The sequence below is a fragment of the Salmo salar genome, chromosome ssa04 (genome assembly GCF_905237065.1).
Source record: "Salmo salar chromosome ssa04, Ssal_v3.1, whole genome shotgun sequence".
Lineage (NCBI taxonomy): Eukaryota > Metazoa > Chordata > Actinopteri > Salmoniformes > Salmonidae > Salmo > Salmo salar.
This window is the reverse complement of record NC_059445.1, coordinates 36967943-36987770: the sequence shown is the minus strand read 5'-3', so window position 1 is coordinate 36987770 and position 19828 is coordinate 36967943. Positions and strand designations below refer to the sequence as shown.

Sequence of the window (19828 nt, the reverse complement as noted above, 5' to 3'; positions counted from 1 at the left end):
GGTACTCCCTGTATATAGCCATGTTACTTTTATTTGTTATTGTTATTCGCTATTCACTGTATTTTTATTCCTTGTGTCACTGTTTCTATTTAAAAAAGTGTATCTTTATCTTAAACTCTGTTGGAAAAGGACCCATCAGTGAGCATTTCACAGTTAGTCTATACCTGGTGTTTACGAAGCATGTGACAAATACAATTTGATTTGGTGTCTTGTATTTTTAAGACATCTGTTGAAAGGTGTTACTCAGCCTGTTCTGTCATAACAAGGTGGAAAAGTGTTCAGATGGGTCCCAAATTATATAATCATTCATAATTATAGCAGTGGGGGAAAAAAACATGAGTCTTTTCTTAGACTATTAGACAAACTCAGAACATTACCCAAATGCTTGGAAGCATTAAATCAGATTATATTTAAGATCAGCTTTTACACGGTGCCTAAATTGATGTGGGATTTTGTCAAAGATTGGGAATAGTAGATCCTCTCTGCATTTACACAATTTTTTTTCTATGGTCCTCATATTCAAATATGTACCTCGAAGCCAGTTTTAATGGGGGTTTTTCTCTCATTATTTCCCTCTATTCAGGAATTGATGTAGACCTGGGACACCATGTGGGTGCAATTCATTTTAAGGTAGAACATAAAACCAGCAGTAGTCTGGACCTCGTAGGGTAAGATTTGAATATCTCTGCTCCATTGGCTTGTTCTGTTACTTCCTAGATGATCACTGTGTTCAACATCTCTTTCAGTACTTTTCCTATGTGGCTCAGGATGGACTGATTGGGGCTGTCTGTTATCCCAACCCCCAGCTGTCAGCCAATCCATTCCATTATAGATCCAGTAAGTGTCATTCTCCAAGCTTTAATTCTGTATATTATAGGGCTCATTTCAGTCATAGAAACATTTAGTGAGTTCAATAGCTTGTGTTACTCTCCATCATCTCCATCTCATTCTGTTCTGGTTGTCAATGTATCTGGTTGAACTACATTATGTCCAAGACATCCAAGCAGAGTTGTCCATCCCAGCTGGTTCCATCTCAAAGCTTTCTCAGAACCATCCTCAAGAATGGATCATTATGAGACAAATCCAAAATGGATTTATCATGGCAACAGACAGTTCACTCTATATTCCATTCAGATCACGGGTGATTGCATGCTCCTGATGCTGCTCTTGTAGTGCTCTGATAGTGTCATCTTTCTCTAATCTGAATGGCCATCAGAAGCTTTGTACGATGTGCTCGCTCTTGCTGGCCTCAGCTCTCAGCTCTCCGAAGGTGTCGAAGAACTGCTCCATCTCCATCTGCAGCGTGGCGTTGCGGCGGTCGGCGTCGGCCCGGGCACGCTCCACGTTGCGGATCTTGATTTCGGCCACACTGTACCAGCGGCGCTGCTGCGCCAGGCTGGCCCGCAGTCCCACAACCTCCCCGTGGAGGGCCTCGTTACGCAGCTCAAACCTGGGAGAGCCAGGAGAAAGGGGGACAAGGAGTTATACACACACAGCTTTCACTCTGGTGGTACTGCAGGACTGTGGTCCAGAATGTAACATGGAACATCACATCATGTTAGTGTAACCTGACACATGTTGAAGACTGTATATAGAATATATATGGACATTTGAAAAGGACTGCTGATGCATTGGCGTGAGTTATTCAAAGTTCCATTACCTCTGGATCTTGGCCTCGAACTCAGTCCTCTGCCTGGCCATCTGTTGTTTGAGGCCAGCCAGGAGAGTGTACATGGCCTGGGAGGCCGGGGGGACGTGGGGGTCAGAGGGCAGGAAGACCTCCGAGCTGCCCGTGCTCAGGGGGGCATCAGTAGGGACAGAGGAGGAGGCTAGGGAGTTAGGATGGAGGTCCTCCCCTGGGTCAGTCCAGAAGGAGTGGAACCTGGTGGACCTCCGTCCTAGGCTAGCTTTGACCACACCACTCCCACTATCGTCCAGGGGCAGAATCTCACAGAAGGACCATGAGCTGCTGGTGTCTGCCACGCTTGCCATGCCCGCCTCCACCTCCACTGGACCAGCAGTGCTGCCCACACCACCATCAGCAGCCACCTCATCAATGCGCTGGAGTGTGTCCAAGTTGTCATAGACAGACAGAGTGCTGTCCTGAGCCTTACTGCTTCCACTGGTGCCAGTAGTCCCCTGCTTTGCAAGCCAGCTGGGACCATCTGGGCCTGTCCAGCCACTGGGCAGCATTCTGCTGTGGTCTGGGTCAGCCTGTATTGTCACAGTGGAAGCAGAGGCTGTGAGAGGGGAGGCAGGGTGAGGGTGAAGGTGGGGGCTGTGTGCTGTCTCAGGGGGCTGGGACTCTGACTGGGCCGGAGTGTATCTGTGGTATAGAGACCCAACAGCAGGGATCACTGGAGAGAACCCCTCAGCTGGCTGCTGGTGGTCTGTGTTGAACAGGCGTGGGGGCTAAACTGATTTCACACGGGCTTTTGGGCTGACCCTCTCCTCTCAGCAATCAGAGGCAGGGAGAGCTGGCGGGAGCAAGGGGAAGGATGGTGGGCTAGCTGTTGTTGTGGGAGGTGCTCGGCTGTTATGCCCAGCCTGGAGTCATGTGACTGGGCCTGGGCAGTGGGCTGGGTGTGCGCCCCCTCAAATGGGTCTCCTTTCCATCTATGACAGGGGTAAGAATCTGGTCGTGAGGAACCGGGGGCGTCTACGTTTCCCCCCTCCCTGGAGAAAAGGCACTGGTGCTCCCTGATCAGCTCAGACATGAGCTGCTGCACCACGGCTGCCCCTGGGGAACAGAAGGACGGACACACTGAATCACAGCCGGACACATACAGTACCAACAACGTACAAACAGCATCACATGGCACTCAGCGTGTACGCAACACTGTGTTGATATAAACACTGTCTCAAGGCCACCCGGGCAGACAGACAGACACAGCCCCTATCTTTATCGGTCTATATCTGTCTCTGTCTGGCTCTATATCTGTAGGCTATCTCTGATTCATGTCCTTTTTTCTGAACAACACTCTCACATGCCCACACGCACCTCCAATGATACTCTCTGGATCTTCAGCTTTGGGTCGTAGGATGTTAGGCCCGAAAACAGTAGCCAGGTTCTGGGTGCTCATCTTGTTGCTGCTGGAATAGGACTGGACTTCGTTCAAAAACCTGTATTGGCAGCGATTTATCCGTATGAGACTTGGGCAGGGTCGATTTTGTCACAGCTGCTACATAACATGTGTAATGGTTGAACAGATGTTAATGTATGTTGTACTGTATGTTGTAAGCTACAAGTCTAGTGATTCAAACAATTATATTTGCATTGCATTGAAAGTGAGGTATGTTGTATGTAGATTTGATGTTATCTTGATGTGAGATACTTGCTAATGAATGACAGGTCATTTGTAGACTTACTGGCAGATGTAATTTAGCAGGTTAAAGTTAGCCACTGGAAGTTCATGAAGAAGATGCTGTAGTGCTGTCAAACCCTTGGGGACACCGGGCAAGATATTGTTGTAATTACCATCTATGGTACTTGATCAATTACATTTCTCCTTAGAACTTTTAGATCAGAGGATGGTGGTTGTGTTATGTCTCTCTCTGTTCATCAGATGTATCTCAGGATGGCGTGCATGATGCAGCTGGATGGAGACTTACCTGCTTCCTCTCAGAGGAGATGTTCTTGCCACACAACAGGAAGTCCTGGTATCTGGAGAAGGGCACCAGTGGCTCTGGCAGCTCCCGCAGATAAAGCTTCAGGAGCGACGCCACGGTGTGCACGTCTGTACTGCTAGGATGTGAAATACACACACACTTAAAATACAGCACATCTCTACCACCGTATGGGGGCACGCATAACGGTACATACAGATATAGCTGGACATTAGGTCTAATTTCATTTTCAACTGTGATGTTTCTGTTTGTGTTGACTGGAGAGCTCTTACCTGTCAAAGGAGGGCTTCTCCCCAGCATCGAAGGCGTCCTGCAACTCTTTGACCAGCGTGGCCTGGCCTGGCTGGCGGAACAGCCCCACCTCCAGAAGACCCCGCTCCCGGATGAAGTCCACACACTGCTCCACCACCAGAGGTGCCATATGGACGCCGTAACGCCGCTCATACAGAACCGTCTCCTCCAACCGCTGGCCAAACACGCCTGGGGGTGGAGAGAATTTAAGATCACCTAGGCTAAATGAATAAATGGAGGATGATAGAGTGTGAGTTTGATGGTTCAGGGAGCTTCCCTTCATCAGACAAGCGGACTCGAACCCTCCATGCTCCAAACCACCTATTTACGCAGCCTGCCTCACACTACATCTCTGTCTGTGTGTCTGTGTGTCTCTGTGGGCCTGAGATACTCACGCCTCCTGAAGCTCAGCACCCGCTTGATCTTCCTGTAAGCAGGATGGGACAGGTAGCTGCTGGTCCTGCACACTGTCGCCTTGTTCTCCGGCATCTTCTCTGTTCTCTTCACACTTATTTTGTCCCCGTCCAAATCACTCTCTCTTTTCACCACTTTTCTCCCCCTCTCTCCTCTCCAGCCAGTCCGGCTGTTTGATGGGGGATTATGAGAGGACTCAAATGTCTCGGCGCTGCAGAGACCAGCGCGTTCTTTCCCAAGCGGCCCACCCCTATCTACCTCTCTCCTGTCTGTTGCTTTGGGTTCTGTTTCTTCTCCCCCTCCCTCCTCCTCTTCCCTCCTCCTTTTCTTTCTTCAGGTAAACAGATAAGGCTCCTTGGTCTGATGACTCAAGAAATGAGGAGGCAGAGACATTCCTTGTTGATGCTCAACAATGGTCCTTGAGCACAGCTATGTGACCTAATCAGATGAATTAGCATTCCAATGGAAAGAATGTCATCCTACAAGAAGAAGCATTGTGACATACCTGACATATCCCAAACTCACAATCACTCAGGCATGCAATGGAGCAAACATTCCAATGAATTGAACAACCATGGGAACATGAGCCATATCAAAATGTATTACGTGATGTTGAACTTTGGAAAGTAAAATCCCATCTTTATTCTTGGCGGCTAAGTTCCCCTCTTTAGATTCCTAAGATAATGATTTAACAGGAGATAGGAGAGTCCAGCAACACTAAATGTTCAACTGATTAAACTGGTCCTCTTCACCACTAAACACTGTAAATGTTTAGAAAAGTTCCTCCACACGTTGTTGCTGAATGCAGATAAAGAGTATCGAGGAGGCAGTTGTACAGTAGCTCGGCTCCTCTCACCCTCACCTCAGCATTGGTTCCCAGGGCACAAGTCCTTCCACGATGCTTAACTGAACTCAATCTGGTGAGCGTTGAACATCCAGAGGAACCACTGTCAACCTGGATTGTGTTAACAAAAGAGTCAAACAGCTCTCCTAGAAGAAGGTGTCCATGTTATTGTAGAAGTGACGACTGTGACAACCACAGGGAGTATATCATTCCCTCCCCACCCAGAAGAGATTAAGTTAGTGTTCCAGTGTTGTCCAGCAGTAATTGTGCTTGGTTAGCACCACTTAGCAAGCTATGTCCTTGCGGCACGTGTCTCTCCCTCCTTGTCCTATCCAATCCTCCTCATGCTTCAGGAATGTGCCATTGTTTTCACTCAGCCAGTGTCATCCCTCCCTGTCCAATACACTCTCAGTCCCCCCCTGAGCTGCTCTCTTTTTCACCAATTAGATGATGTTTGTTTCCTCAGGTCGTAGTCCTTAGGGTTCCTTCAAAGATCCCCACGGTCCCACCACAAGAACAAGTACACAGTGTTTTGTCTTGGACTCTTTCTCTTTTATTTAGCCTGGCTCAGCCCCCTCCACAGCTCCTGCCTACTCCACCCCTCTAGTCTCTACCCCACCTCCCTCCTGTATCAAACTATTCCCCACCATACTCACTGGAGCAAGGCCAAGGTGGCACCGGCACCCTCTGTATCTCCTATCTCTCCCTGGCCGGGAATCATTAACAAGGGAGAACAGTGTCACAGACTGGCAAAATAATAAATGAGTTTGAACCCTTTTTGTCCCCCCACTCCCCTCTGTCCTAGCATACTACTCTGCCTACAGGCAGCCAGCCCCTAATAGAGTAATTTTCCACTGAGCTATTATGAACCACCCCTTTCCCCTTCTGGTCCAAGACTATATGGGGCTAAACTGGAAACTGATAAGCCCCAGCCCCAGCTGAGGCTGGCTCTCTGACTCTCTTGCTGGACATTAGCTGGATGTTAAAGAGGTGGATGTACGGCCTCAGTGAGCCATGATGGCCTCTAATCTGTGAAAATCTCTCTCCTGAAGGACGTGTCGGAGAAAGGCAATAGGCTCAGTGAAGTAAGGACTAACTTCTCCGGAGTGGTGTGGGGAATTCATTGGGAATGTTAATCTCTTGTGAAATGTGTTGCTGTGCATTGACCAGGCTCCGGGGTCAGATTCATCTGATAGGCACAACAGTAATCTAAGGACATTTAGGTCTTTATGAGCACAACAGGGAGTATTTCGACCCAGTGAATTTCCTCTGTTATGGCCTGATGTTGTCGTTCTTTGATGGAAATATTAAAGGATGATTATGTAAGTCATTCTTCCAATGCCTGTCTCAGGTCTGTGCGTAAGGATCAATATTTCCTCACATAAGGGAAGTCAGCACAAGGCCTGTACATCTCATGGGCTATCTCAGCTCAACCTGTGTGTGTGCGTGCGTGCTTGCGTGTGGGTACACCCTCTGTGCTTCTGTGCTCTGTTTTCAGACCTCTAGGTGTAACCACCCTATGTCCACCCTGTACGTTGAGGCTGATGTGGCTTGAAGGGGAGCTGGCCCCTCTCTGGATAGTCTTGCGTAGCCATACCTCAAAATCACGTTGTTGTCACGCCCCCTTTTTGAGATCTGGAGAATTTTGTATTAGCAGAAACAGCAAAGTGTTTACTGGATGTTAAATTACAAGAACCCTCTGCCCACAGAAGGGGTGCTGCGTGTTATGTTCGTTACTGTTTTCCAACCGGGTAGGACACATTTTGCAGAGTTGTTGCATATGCTAGTTTGCAACATTGCAGAAAATGGAAGAAAACGTGGAGGAAAAACTGAATTCTGTTTTGTCAGAAGTGCGCTCTACACACACAATCGGGCCGATGAAGGCATTACACCTCCTCTGCTTGAATTGTCCGCCCAAGGAAGGCATTTGATTGGTTTGACGTGTTGCGAGGTGCCACTGATTTACACCGGGTTTCCACCCCTTTCTAGACCTCAATGCTGAGTTTACCAGGCTTGACAATTAAGGATTGCTGGTTCTGAATGACTTACTCTTTGGGTAACTACCCAGCTAGCACATTTGGTTCTTTGGAAGTTGTGGGAACGTATGTTTTTGGTTTCACATTGGTTGTTCATCCATAAATACAGAACAAAAAGACTGAACGACTGGGTCACATCTCTGGCAACCAAACTGATAGAACGAATGACCAGCTGGCTTGGGTAGCAACCCTATATTTGTGTCGGGACTATATCTTATGGAAGGATGAAATAGTATGAATGAATTCATCAAAATAACATATATATTTTTTAAATATGTCAATCATTATTTGAATAAGTTAGTAACCCATTGTATAAAAGTGATAATGCCCTCGAAGCCAATGTTTGGAGGATATATTGGCAAGGTTAGCCGGCCCTCAACTTTGTCTCAGGTCTGACAATACCTATGCCAAAATATCCTGCTAACACCGGCTTCTCTGGCATTACCACTTAAATAATTGTCATTCCATCTTCAAAACACTAGCTTACTATGGATTGTTTCATTATGCAGTTTAACCTACTATCTATAGCTATATACAGTATTTAGCTGCTATTTATATACTTTTTCAAAAAAATTACACATCAAATAGCCTAATAATTATGAAAAAAGTAATAGGCTTGACGATAAATTTTGCCGCGATTGTTGATCTCAGTGCTTTTGTCTGGCTAATAGCTTGCCCTACACAAATAGGCTGCAATCAAGGACAAGGTAAATTAAATTAAATTAAATAAAATTAAATTAAATCCAATTTGAGATACTCCCCTGGTCTTCTGAAGTCCTCACTGCTTCTCTCTCTATCTATTTTTGTTATTTATCTTTGAAAAAAGTAGGTTTCCATCCAATATGTGATTTTTTTCCACCAGCGGTATGTTTCAACCAAATTGACTTAGTCAGCCACCAATTGTGCAAGTTCTCCCACTTAAACAGATGAGAGAGGCCTGTAATTTTCATCATAGGTACACGTCAACTATGACAGACAAAATGAGAAAGAAAAAACAGAAAATCACATTGTAGGATTTTTTATGAATTTATTTGCAAATTATGGTGGAAAATAAGTATTTGGTCACCTACAAACAAGCAAGATTTCTGTCTCTCACAGACCTGTAACTTCTTCTTTAAGAGGCTCCTCTGTCCTCCACTCGTTACCTGTATTAATGGCACCTGTTTGAACTTGTTATCAGTATAAAAGACACCTGTCCACAACCTCAAACAGTCACACTCCAAACTCCACTATGGCCAAGACCAAAGAGCTGTGAAAGGACACCAGAAACAAAATTGTAGACCTGCACCAGGCTGGGAAGACTGAATCTGCAATAGGTAAGCAGCTTGGTTTGAAGAAATCAACTGTGGGAGCAATTATTATGAAACGGAAGACATACAAGACCACTGATAATCTCCCTCGATCTGAGGCTCCACGCAAGATCTCACCCCGTGGGGTCAAAATGATCACAAGAACGGTGAGCAAAAATCCCAGAAGCACACGGGGGGACCTAGTGAATGACCTGCAGAGAGCTGGGACCAATGTAACAAAGCCTACCATCAGTAACACACTACGCCGCCAGGGACTCAAATCCTGCAGTGCCAGACGTGTCCCCCTGCTTAAGCCAGTACATGTCCAGGCCCGTCTGAAGTTTGCTAGAGAGCATTTGGATGATCCAGAAGAGGATTGGGAGAATGTCATATGGTCAGATGAAACCAAAATATAACTTTTTGGTAAAAACTAAACTCGTCGTGTTTGGAGGACAAAGAATGTTTAGTTGCATCCAAAGAACACCATACTGTGAAGAATGGGGGTGGAAACATCATGCTTTGGGGCTGTATTTCTGCAAAGGGACCAGGACGACTGGTCCGTGTAAAGGAAAGAATGAATGGGGCCATGTATCGTGAAATTTTGAGTGAAAACCTCCTTCCATCAGCAAGGGCATTGAAGATGAAACGTGGCTGGGTCTTTCAGCATGACAATGATCGCAAACACACCGCCCGGGCAACGAAGGAGTGGCTTCGTAAGAAGCATTTCAAGGTCCTGGAGTGGCCTAGCCAGTCTCCAGATCTCAACCCCATAGAAAATCTTTGGAGGGAGTTGAAAGTCCGTGTTGCCCAGTGACAGCCCCAAAACATCACTGCTCTAGAGGAGATCTGCATGGAGGAATGGGCCAAAATACCAGCAACAGTGTGTGAAAACCTTGTGAAGACTTACAGAAAACGTTTGACCTGTGTCATTGCCAACAAAGGGTATATAACAAAGTATTGAGATAAACTTTTGTTATTGACCAAATACTTATTTTCCACCATAATTTGCAAATAAATTCATTAAAAATCCTACAATGTGATTTTCTGGATTTTTTTTCCTCATTTTGTCTGTCATAGTTGAAGTGTACCTATGATGAAAATTACAGGCCTCTCTCATCTGTTTAAGTGGGAGAACTTGCACAATTGGTGGCTGACTAAATACTTTTTTGCCCCACTGTAGGTGTTATTATGAACTTGTTGCAACATTTGATACTTGATTGGGAACCATACTTAGGCAGCCCGTTTTCCCTCCTTGAGTTGTGGGATCTTATTTTTGTACTGCTCGGTAAGCCTGCAAGACGTGACGGTCATTTACCATTGTTTATTATTTTGTTTAATTGTTCTGAAAAAAAAAAATATCAAGATGAACACTTACCACGCTGCACCTTGGTCTACTCCTTTGGACAACCGTTACACCAAACCAGTCATTCTTGAATTTGCGATTTCCAACTTGTTGTGTAATGTTTATGTCCAATGGCCAATGAGCACCGATACGTTTTATCTATAATTTCTCTTCATATGACAAGGATTAAAAAGTATTTGCCAGTAGATTGTCGGCCTGATTCATGATGATGACTGCTAGCTAAGATTTTGAAAGTATGATGTTGACAATTAGAGAACATTACCAACCCCTATGCTTCATATTTTGCACTGGCTGCCCCACCACCACAGAAAGCACTTATCTAGGCTGACCAGCCTTCTCTGTGTTTTGGACACTGGTATGCAGCTTTATTAAGTCAATTATTTATTCATTTCTTTTCACATTGTTTGCAAACTGATATGTGACACCTATTAATGCCAAAATAACGTGCCAACATTTTTTGCTAAAAATGTGGGGCTCAAAACAGGTGGGGCTCTGCCGGGTCGCCACTCATCCTGCACCATTCCCATAAAGTTGTGGGAAGGTTGTATGCAAAATAACCATAGGACAACCACGCTCTCACCATGCTTTAAGAAACAGATTGTGTTGGGATCCAGGTAGCCTAGCAGTTAAGAGTGTTGGGCTAGTAACTGAAATATCACTGGTTCGAATCCCTGAGCTGGCAAATTGGAAAAATCTGCAGTTCTGCCCTTGAGCAAGGCAGTTAACCCCTAACAGCAACTGCTCCCCGGGTGCTGATGATGTCGATTAAGGTAGTCCCCCTCATGTTTCTGGCTCAGAGTGGTTGGGTTAAATGCGCAAGACACATTTTGGTTGATTGCATTCAGTTGTGCAACTGACTAAGTATCCCCCTTCCCCTCACATATGGTTCTCAGAATATTATGTGCAAACTGGGTATTGTGTTAAGCCCAGCAGGCACCCAGCCAAGGCAGACACACAGCTGTGCCCACCAAGGAGGCAGAGGGGAGCTGAGGCTGAGGTATGCGCACACATAAGGTTGGGCTAAGCCCTGTACAGACTGGAGGAGTCATACTCTGGTCTGTTGAACTAAAACAAATTATACGGCGTGACTGATTTGATTGTTTGTTCAAGACAGTGAGAGCGCCAAGTGTATGCATTTGAGTGTTATAATGAGTGTTTAGTAGTGTATCTTATGTAAAAGTGATGCTACCTGTAAAGGGTATCCAGACACCCTTGTTGAGGGTCTTGAGCCACTCCTCTCCCTGACCACAGCTGTTGGAGAGGAAGAAGTATGAGCCAGGGCTGACCAGCACGTCTCTGTTCCCACCTGTGATGGAGCGAGGGATGGATGGATGGAGAGAGGGTGAGAAAGAGTCACAGACAGATAACAAAGACGCGTGACTGCAGCCCTACTGAAAAAAATCTGCCAAAATGTCAAGCTGGTCAGACCAGCATGGTCTATCTAGTTAGGCTGGCCAACCAGCTGGTAAAGCTGGTGATGCTGGTGACCAGCTCATGCTAGTATGTTGGTGACATGCTTATACTGGTAGGCTGCTGATCAGTTTATGCTAATCCAATCTGTTAGTTGGACCTAATGTACCTGTTACTGAAATGGTTGTTCCGTTTTAAATAGTTTAGGTAGTTTAATGTATTCATCTTTCTAACCCTAGTAGGCATTTTGAGTACTGATTGTGGGTGAATAAAAGTTCTAATTGTTGGATATCTACACTCAGGCTGGATTCCAGTAGGAATTAAACATAACTTTGCAAGACAGCATAATGTGGCTTGCAGGCCTGATGTGGCCATTGTATTAGAGAAAACCTAGGCCCTCAAAGTAAGGCCTTATGGTATATGTAATTTACTGTCTTAAATAATCAAGCACTTTGATGCTGGTTTTGCTGGTGACCAGTGTCCAAAACACAGAGAAGGCTGGTCACCAGCAAAAGAATGGCGAACCTACTGAATATAATCGTTCAGTATAGTTGTATAGCTATAAAACTATAATATGCTTCATAATAAAACATATAAAAAAACATCAGTCTATGCTGGTCTATACATTTTTTTTGTTCAGCAGGGAGGCCACTGATGAGCTCTACTTGATTCTTGTCTGGGACAAGGAGCCGCAAACAGCAGAGAGGCTTTGTTTATTGACAAAGACCACAATTACCCTATGGATGGACAAATGGATCTGTCATTACAGATGACATGTTGTTGTGCTATGGCCCCAGTAAACAGCCCAAACCATGTCCACTCTCAGTCTAATTGGGATTGATTGGACGTTGTCTTCTCTGATTTCCTTGTATCAAATCAAATCAAATATTATTTGTCACATATGCTGAATACAACAGCTGTAGACCTTACAGTGAAATGCTTACTTACATTCCCTTAACCAACAATGCAGTTAAAAAAAAATACCTACAAAAACGTTAGAGGTAATTGAGGTAATACATACATGTGGGTAGAGTTATTAAGGTGACTTACGCATAGATAATAACAGAGTAGCAGCAGTGTAAAAGAGGGGTGGGGGCAATGCAAATAGTCTGGGTAGCCATTTGATGAGCTGTTCAGTAGTCTTATGGCTTGGAGTTAGAAGCTGTTTAGAAGCCTCTTGGACCTAGACTTGGCGCTCAGGTACTGCTTGCCGTGTGGTAGCAGAGAGAACAGTCTATGACTAGGGTGGCTGGAGTCTTTGACCATTTTTAGGGCCTTCCTCTGACACTGCCTGGTATAGAGGTCCTGGATGGCAGGAAGCTTGGCCCCAGTGATGTACTGGGCCATACGCACTACCCTTGGTAGTGCCTTGCGGTCGGAGGCCCGAGCCGTTGCCATACCAGGCAGTAATGCAACCAGTCAGGATGCTCTCGATGGTGCAGCTGTAGAACCTTTTGAGGACCTGAGGACCCATGCCAAATCTTTTCAGACTCCTGAGGGGGAATACGTTTTGTCGTGCCCTCTTCATAACTGTCTTGGTGTGCTTGGACCATGTAAGTTTGTTGGTGATGTGGAAACCAAGGAACTTGAAGCTCTCAACCTGCTCCACTACAGCCCCGTCGATGAGAATCTCCTTAGTCTTGATCACGTTGAGGGAGAGGTTGTTGTCCTGGCACCACATGGCCAGGTCTCTGACCTCCTGCCTATATGCTGTTTCATCGTTGTCGGTGATCAGGTCTACCACCGTTGTGTCGTCAGCAAACTTAATGAGGGTGATGGAGTTGTGCCTGGCTGTGCAGTCATGAGTGAACAGGGAGTACAGGAGGGGACTAAGCACGCACCCCTGAGGGGCCCCCGTGTTGAGGATCAGCGGGGCGGATGTGTTGTTACCTACCCTTACCACCTGGGGGTGGCCCGTCAGGAAGTCCAGGATCCAGTTGCAGACTGAGGTGTTTAGTCCCAGGGTCCTTAGCTTAGTAATGAGCTTTGAGGGCACTGTGTTCTTGATCACTGAGCTGTAGTCAATGAATAGCATTCTCACATAGGTGTTCCTTTTGTCCAGGTGTGAAAGGGCAGTGTGGAGTGCAATAGAGATTGCATCATCTGTGAATCTGTTGGGGCAGTTTGTAAATCGGAGTGGGTCTAGGGTTTCTGGGATAATGGTGTTGATGTGAGCCATGACTAGCCATGACTAGCCTTTCAAAGCATTTCATGGCTACAGACGTGAGTGCTACAGGACAATAGTCATTTAGGCAGGTTACCTTAGTGTTCTTGGGCACAGGGACTATGGTGGTCGGCTTGAAACATTATGGTATTACAGACTCAGAGAGGGAGAGGTTAAAAATGTCAGTGAAGACACTTGCCAGTTGGTCAGTGCATACTCGGAGTAGACGTCCTGGTAATCTGACTGGCTCTGCAGCCTTGTTGACCTGTTGAAAGGTCTTACTCGCATCGGCTGCGGAGAGCGTGATCACACAGTCATCCAAAGCAGCTGATGCTCTCATTCATGCATGTTTCAGTGTTACTTGCCTCGAAGCGAGCATAGAAGTCATTTAGCTTGTCTGGTAGGCTCGTGTCACTGATGTGCTTCCCTTTGTAGGTCTGTAACAGTTTGCAAGCCCTGCCACATCCGACGAGCGTCGGAGCCGGTGTAGTCCAATTCGATCTTAGTCCTGTATTGACGCTTTGACTGTGTGATGGTTCGTCGGAGTGCATAGCGGGATTTACTATAAGCTTCCGGGTTAGAGTCCCACTCCTTGAAAGTGGCAGATCTACCTTTCAGCTCAGTGCGGATGCTGCCTGTAATCCATGTCTTCAGGATGGTGTATGTACGTACGATCACTGTGGGGACGACGTCATCGATGGACTTATTGATGAAGCTAGTGACTGATGTGGTGTACTCCTCAATGCCATCGGTAGAATCCCAGAACATATTCCAGTCTGTGCTAGCAAAACAGTCCTGTAGGTTAGCATCTGCTTCATCTGACCACCTATTTATTGACCGAGTCACTGGTGCTTCCTGCTTTAGAATTTGTCAGATTTGCCAAATCGAGGGCGGGGGAGAGCTTTGTACGCATCTCTGTGTGTGGAGTAAAGGTGGTCTAGAGTTTTTTTTCCCTCTGGTTGCACATTTAACATGCTGGTAGAAATTTGGTAAAACGGATTTACGTTTCCCTGCATTATAGTCCCCTGCCACTAGGTGCGCCGCCTCTGGATGAGCGTTTTCCTGTTTTCTTATGGTGGTATACAGCTCATTGAGTGCGGTCTTAGTGGTGGTATGTAGACAGCCATGAAAAATTACATATGAAAACGCTCTAGGTAGATAGTGTGGTCTACAGCTTGTCATTAGATACTCTACCTCAGGTAGAGGTAGATATTTTGCACCAGCTGTTGTTTACAAATATACATAGACCGCCAACCCTTGCCTTACCAGAGGCTGCTGTTCTATCCTGCGATAGAGTTTATAACCCGCCAGCTGTATATTATTCATGTCGTCGTTCAGCCACGCCTCGGTGAAACATAAGATTACAGTTTTTAAATGTCCCGTTGGTAGGATATACGTGCTTTTAGTTCGTCCAATTTATTATCCAGCGATTGTACATTGGCAAATAGTACAGATGGCAAAGGCAGATTAACCACTCGTCGGCGGATCCTCACAAGGCACACCGATCTATTTCCGCGATACCTCTTCCGTCTTCTTCTCTTGCGAATGACGGGGATGAGGGCCTGTTCGGGTGTCTGGAGTAAATCCCTCTCGTCCCAATCAGTAAAGACAAATTCTTCATCCAGTTCAAGGTGAGTAATCGCTGTTCTGATTTCCAGAATCTCTTTTCAGTCATAAGAGACAGTGGCAGCAACATTATGTACAAAATAAGCGGAAAAAAATGCGAAAAAACTAACAAAATAGCACGGTTGGTTAAGAGACCATGAAACGGCAGCCATCCTCTCCGGCATCATCTTAACATTGTTTAGGTATGCCACAGCCCCACCCCACCTCATCTTCATTTGGAATGTCTGCATGACTTTGGTTTGGAACCCCTGAAATAAACAAAATTCTAATAACTGCTTGATCATTTATCAATTTATTTTCTCTAGTAATCAATATAGAAACAATGAGGCTGCGTTTACACAGGCTGCCCAATTCTGATTATTCTGTAAAGTTTGGTGGAGAAGGAAATAATTGAGCTGTTTTTCATGGTTTGGGCTAGGCCCCTTAGTTCCAGTGAAGGGACACCTTAACCCTACACCATACAATGATATTGTAGGCAGTTCTGTGCTTCCAACTTTGTGGCAACAGTTGGGGAAGGCCCTTTCCTGTTTCAGCAATCAATGCCCCCGTGCACAATGCGAGGTCCATACAAAAATGGTTTGTCAAGATCGGTGTGGAAGAACTTGAATGGCCTGCGCAGAGCCCTGATATCAACTCCATTGAACACCTTTGGGATGAATTGGAACGCCGACTGCAAGCCAGGCCTAATCACCCAACATCACTCATGCTCTTGTGGCTGAATGGAAGCAAGTCTCTGCAGCAATGTTCCATCATCTAGTGGAAAGCCTTCCCAGAAGAGTGAAGGTTGTTATAGCAGCAAAGGGGGGACCAACTCCATATTAATGCCCATGATTTTGGAATAAAATGTTCGACGAGCAGCAGTCCACATACTTTTGGTCATGTAATGTAGATAAATTCTCCAGTAGGATGTGTTTCCCAGCCTATTGTATATTTTTCTCATTTTTATTATTTAACTAGGCAAGTCAGTTAAGAACAAATTCTTATTGTACAATGTCTGCCTACCCAGGGCAAATCCTCCCCTAACCCGGACAATGCTTGGCCAATTGTGCACCACACTATAAGACTCCCAATCACAACACAACCCGGGATCAAACCAGGGTCTGTAGTGACGCCTCTAGCACTGAGATGCAGTGCCTTAGACCACTGCGCCACTCGGGAGCCTTAAAATATCACAGTGTATATAACGTTGAAGATCTGACATTGTTTTAAAGGTACAAAAGTTTGTCAATGTTGAAATTTGGTTTCCATGATGACATAATCCTGTGGTTGAAATTTCACCCTTAAAACAACAGTTTACGATAATTTCTTTTTTCAAATCCAATGTATTTTCCACGTAGATTCCACGTCACATTGAGCTGACAAATTACGTTGACAAATGGTTTGTGGCCAGTTTGTGTCCAGTGGGTAGTTTACTTTTACATACTGTACATAAATGTAGAGAAAGTATTCATATCCCTTGGCCACATTTTGAATTTAAAATGGATTAAATTGAGATTGTGTCACTTGCCTACACACAATACCCCGAATTAGGTTTTTAGACATTTTTGTAAATTAACTAAAAATGGAAAGCTGAAATGTCTTGATTTAATAAGTATTCACCCCCTTTGATATGCCAAGCAAAAATAAGTTCAGGATTAAAATTGTGCTTAACAAGTCAGCATGGACATGATTTTTGAATGAATGACCACCTAGATCTTTGTAACCCTCACATACATGTATCTGTCCCTCAGTCACACAGTGAATTTCAGACACAGATTCAACCACAAAGACCAGGGATTTTTTCCAATACCTTGTGAATGAAGAACACCTACTGGTAGATATGTAGAAAAAAAAACACACAGAATATTCCTTTGAGCATGGTGAAGTTATTAATTACACTTTTGATGGTGTATCAATACACCCAGTCACTAGAAAGATACAGGCGTCCTTCCTAACTCAGTTGGCGGAGAGGAAGGAAACAACTCAGGGATTTCACCATGACTTTAAAACAGTTACAGAGTTTAATGGCTGTAATATGAGAAAACTGAGGAAGGACCAACAACATTGTAGTTACACCAAAATATTAACCTAAAGAAGGAAGACTGTACATCATAAAAATATTCTAAAACATGCTCAATAAGAAACTAAAGTAAAACTGCCAAAAATGTCATGAATACAAAGTGTTATGTTTGGGGCAAATCCAACACAACACATCACTGATTACCACTCTTCATATTTTCTAGCATGGTGGTGTCTGCATCATGTTATAGGTATCCTTGTCATCGGCAAAGACTAGGGAGTTTTTGGGATAAAAAAAAAGTAATAGAGCTAAGCACTGGAAAAATCATAGAGGAAAACCTGGTTCAGTCTGCTTTCCAATAGACACTGGGAGACAAATTCACCTTTCAGCAGGACAATAACCTAAAACACAAGCACATTGAATGTTCCTGAGTGGCCTAGTTACAATTACAGTAATTCTGATAGTACAGTATTTTCATCTCTCCAGTGCTCATACAGTGCATGAACTGGTATATGCAGTGTCTGTCCTCTCTGCCTATCTCCATGGGCTCACAGACTGAGATCCTCTCATAGTCGTACCGTCATACCACAGCACCAGTCAAACATGACAAATCCCTAAATGCCGATACAGATTAATACTGTTTTTCATTCCATGCATTTCACAATCCCTCCCCCTCTCTTTGAAATCTTGTTCATCTTTGAAGAGTCTGGGTGCTGGGAAAAACAGTGTAGGATCCTTATGTACACAAAGGAAGGGGGATTTCTTGGAAATAGCAATTGGGAATGCTGTAGTAATGTTCAGTGATCTACTGTATATACACCAGTCTCAGAAGAATGGTTTTCCTGTACGTGTGATTTATGCTTGCCGTCTGCGAGTTGTTGGGATTCATTCCAGACAATTAAACATGCCATTTTTCTGTAATAGTGCAGAACATGTGATTCTAGCTCCTCCCGGTCACTGTGTCCTCTCTGTTAGAGTGTTAGCTGGACAACAGCCCGGATAGAATCAGATGGCCATTCCTTTTCTTTAAGCACTTCTCAGGTTCAACAAGGGACGAGGAGCTCATTGATTTTCATAATTTAATTCAAACTCTTGCTGCCTTTTTTCATACATTTCTTTCCCGGAGATATGAATCAAGTTATGAGGTTATGGAGGCAATAAAAACGGTGCTCTCAATTCTGCACACATTCTCTGGGAAAGAGTGTGGACGGTGATTCATTTCAGGCGAGACACTTTTCTTAACGAGTACAGCAATGTAAAAAGTGCCTTATCGATACCTACACCTCTACTGTAAAAGCCTGGGCCAAGCAGGCACTGTGGTGGCTCTGACTACAAGGCATTCCTCACCTAAGCTGCAATAACGGAGCTGAGCAGACCCTACATGTGATGTGGGTGTACAGTATGTGATCTTTATCAGAGACTCTAAATTACTTATATTGATTGGGAAAGTTTTTCCATTCCAAGATTATTTAGTGTAACGCAACAGCATTATGGGGTAAAAACAAGCCTTTCCCATCAAAAATTTGCTCCACATTCCTCTACATTTGACATTTAGTCCATTTAGCAGACACTCTTATCCAGAGGGACTTAAAATGAGTAGAATGATACTCAGTCTTTTAGTCCTTTGTCAAATGACTGTCTCATCCCTACCTCATCCCTGGTGCCTCATCCACTCCACTCTCTCAACTCATTATTTTGAGTGCCCTCCTCCCCTACCTGTCCCACATCCATCATGTTCTGTAAATTAGGGGCCTGGTTAAAACAGCTTTAATGTACTCTTCCTCTCCTGCCCCCTTCACCTCTCACTCCTGAACCCCATTGTACATGCACTGATGTCTCTCAAGGGCACCAAGAGACACTACATCACTTTCTGTTCCCCATGGGAGCCCCATGTTATCTGCATAGGAGTGTTTGATAGGGGGAAGTACATCAGGACTGGATGACCCAATTCTCCCTAGGGGATGTAATTAACCCTTGCTGTGTTGCCCTCCTCTTACCCCCAGCATTCCATAGTGATATGATCGAATTAGAACTGATCAAGCATGGTCTGTACACACTGAAACCTGCCGTACACATGAACTGAACTGTAATGACATTTGGCCACATAAGGACATCAGTGCAAGTATTTCATTCTCAAGAAGTAGAAACATTAGTAGAAAGATTCTTCGTAACTCACACGTTTGCCTTGAGTTTAGCTTTATTGATGCATAGTATGAAAAAGCAATATGAATGGGAAAAGTACTGAAGTATGTCAAGTGGTTGTAGTGTAAAGTAACTTTTTTTTCTCTCACTATGGTCACAGTAAATTTCTGCTTAATACGAGGAAACAATCAAAGTAGACCTGCCAAAGCCAGTTTAAAATGACCCAGACCTGTCTCATGATAATGGCTGATGGATAGTAGGATGGGAGGAGTGTGTGAGGCAAGGGTTGACGTCTTACTCACCTTTCTGAGTGGCGCTGTTGTACTTCCAAGACTTGAAGCAGGTGAGTCCCATACTGCAGGTGTCTGTCCAGCTCTAGTACTCACCTAGCCTAGCCAACGGCCCAGTTCTCTAAGCACATGTAGTTGACCCATAATAATCCAATTGATTTTGCATATTAAACACCTTTACCTTCCACTGATAGCACTCCCTACCGACCCAACATCCCGAAGGCTGCCTAGGACTGCCATGTCATTGATCCCCGTCCATTACTCCTCCTCTCTTTCCCTCTCTCTTTTTCTCCCTCTCTCTTTCTCCTGATCTCTTGCTATGTCCCTCCTCAT

General features: G+C 44.8%; 2 protein-coding genes across 5 annotated transcripts; both read right to left on the bottom strand.

The window, feature by feature from the left end:
- Window positions 1–195: 195 nt before the first annotated feature.
- Window positions 196–2249, bottom strand: LOC123742449 (rho GTPase-activating protein 24-like). The gene is made up of 2 exons (XM_045716876.1): window positions 1661–2249; window positions 196–1450 (listed from the first exon to the last, which is right to left on the bottom strand). The coding sequence occupies exons 1-2, from the start codon at window positions 2191–2193 to the stop codon at window positions 1213–1215; spliced, it is 771 nt and encodes a 256-aa protein (XP_045572832.1). The 5' UTR covers window positions 2194–2249; the 3' UTR covers window positions 196–1212.
- A 171-nt stretch (window positions 2250–2420) lies between these two features.
- Window positions 2421–19828, bottom strand: LOC106602918 (rho GTPase-activating protein 24). 4 transcript variants are annotated; one of them, XM_045716874.1, is made up of 7 exons: window positions 19508–19828; window positions 11054–11170; window positions 3900–4107; window positions 3613–3742; window positions 3370–3443; window positions 3002–3123; window positions 2421–2740 (listed from the first exon to the last, which is right to left on the bottom strand). In XM_045716874.1, the coding sequence occupies exons 1-7, from the start codon at window positions 19557–19559 to the stop codon at window positions 2424–2426; spliced, it is 1020 nt and encodes a 339-aa protein (XP_045572830.1). In that variant the 5' UTR covers window positions 19560–19828; the 3' UTR covers window positions 2421–2423. The 4 variants fall into 4 exon arrangements, with proteins under 4 accessions (XP_045572830.1, XP_014051396.2, XP_014051398.2 ...); XM_014195921.2 differs by having other exon boundaries at window positions 3613–3745; window positions 19508–19825; XM_014195923.2 differs by lacking the exons at window positions 11054–11170; window positions 19508–19828 and adding an exon at window positions 4314–5914 and having other exon boundaries at window positions 3613–3745.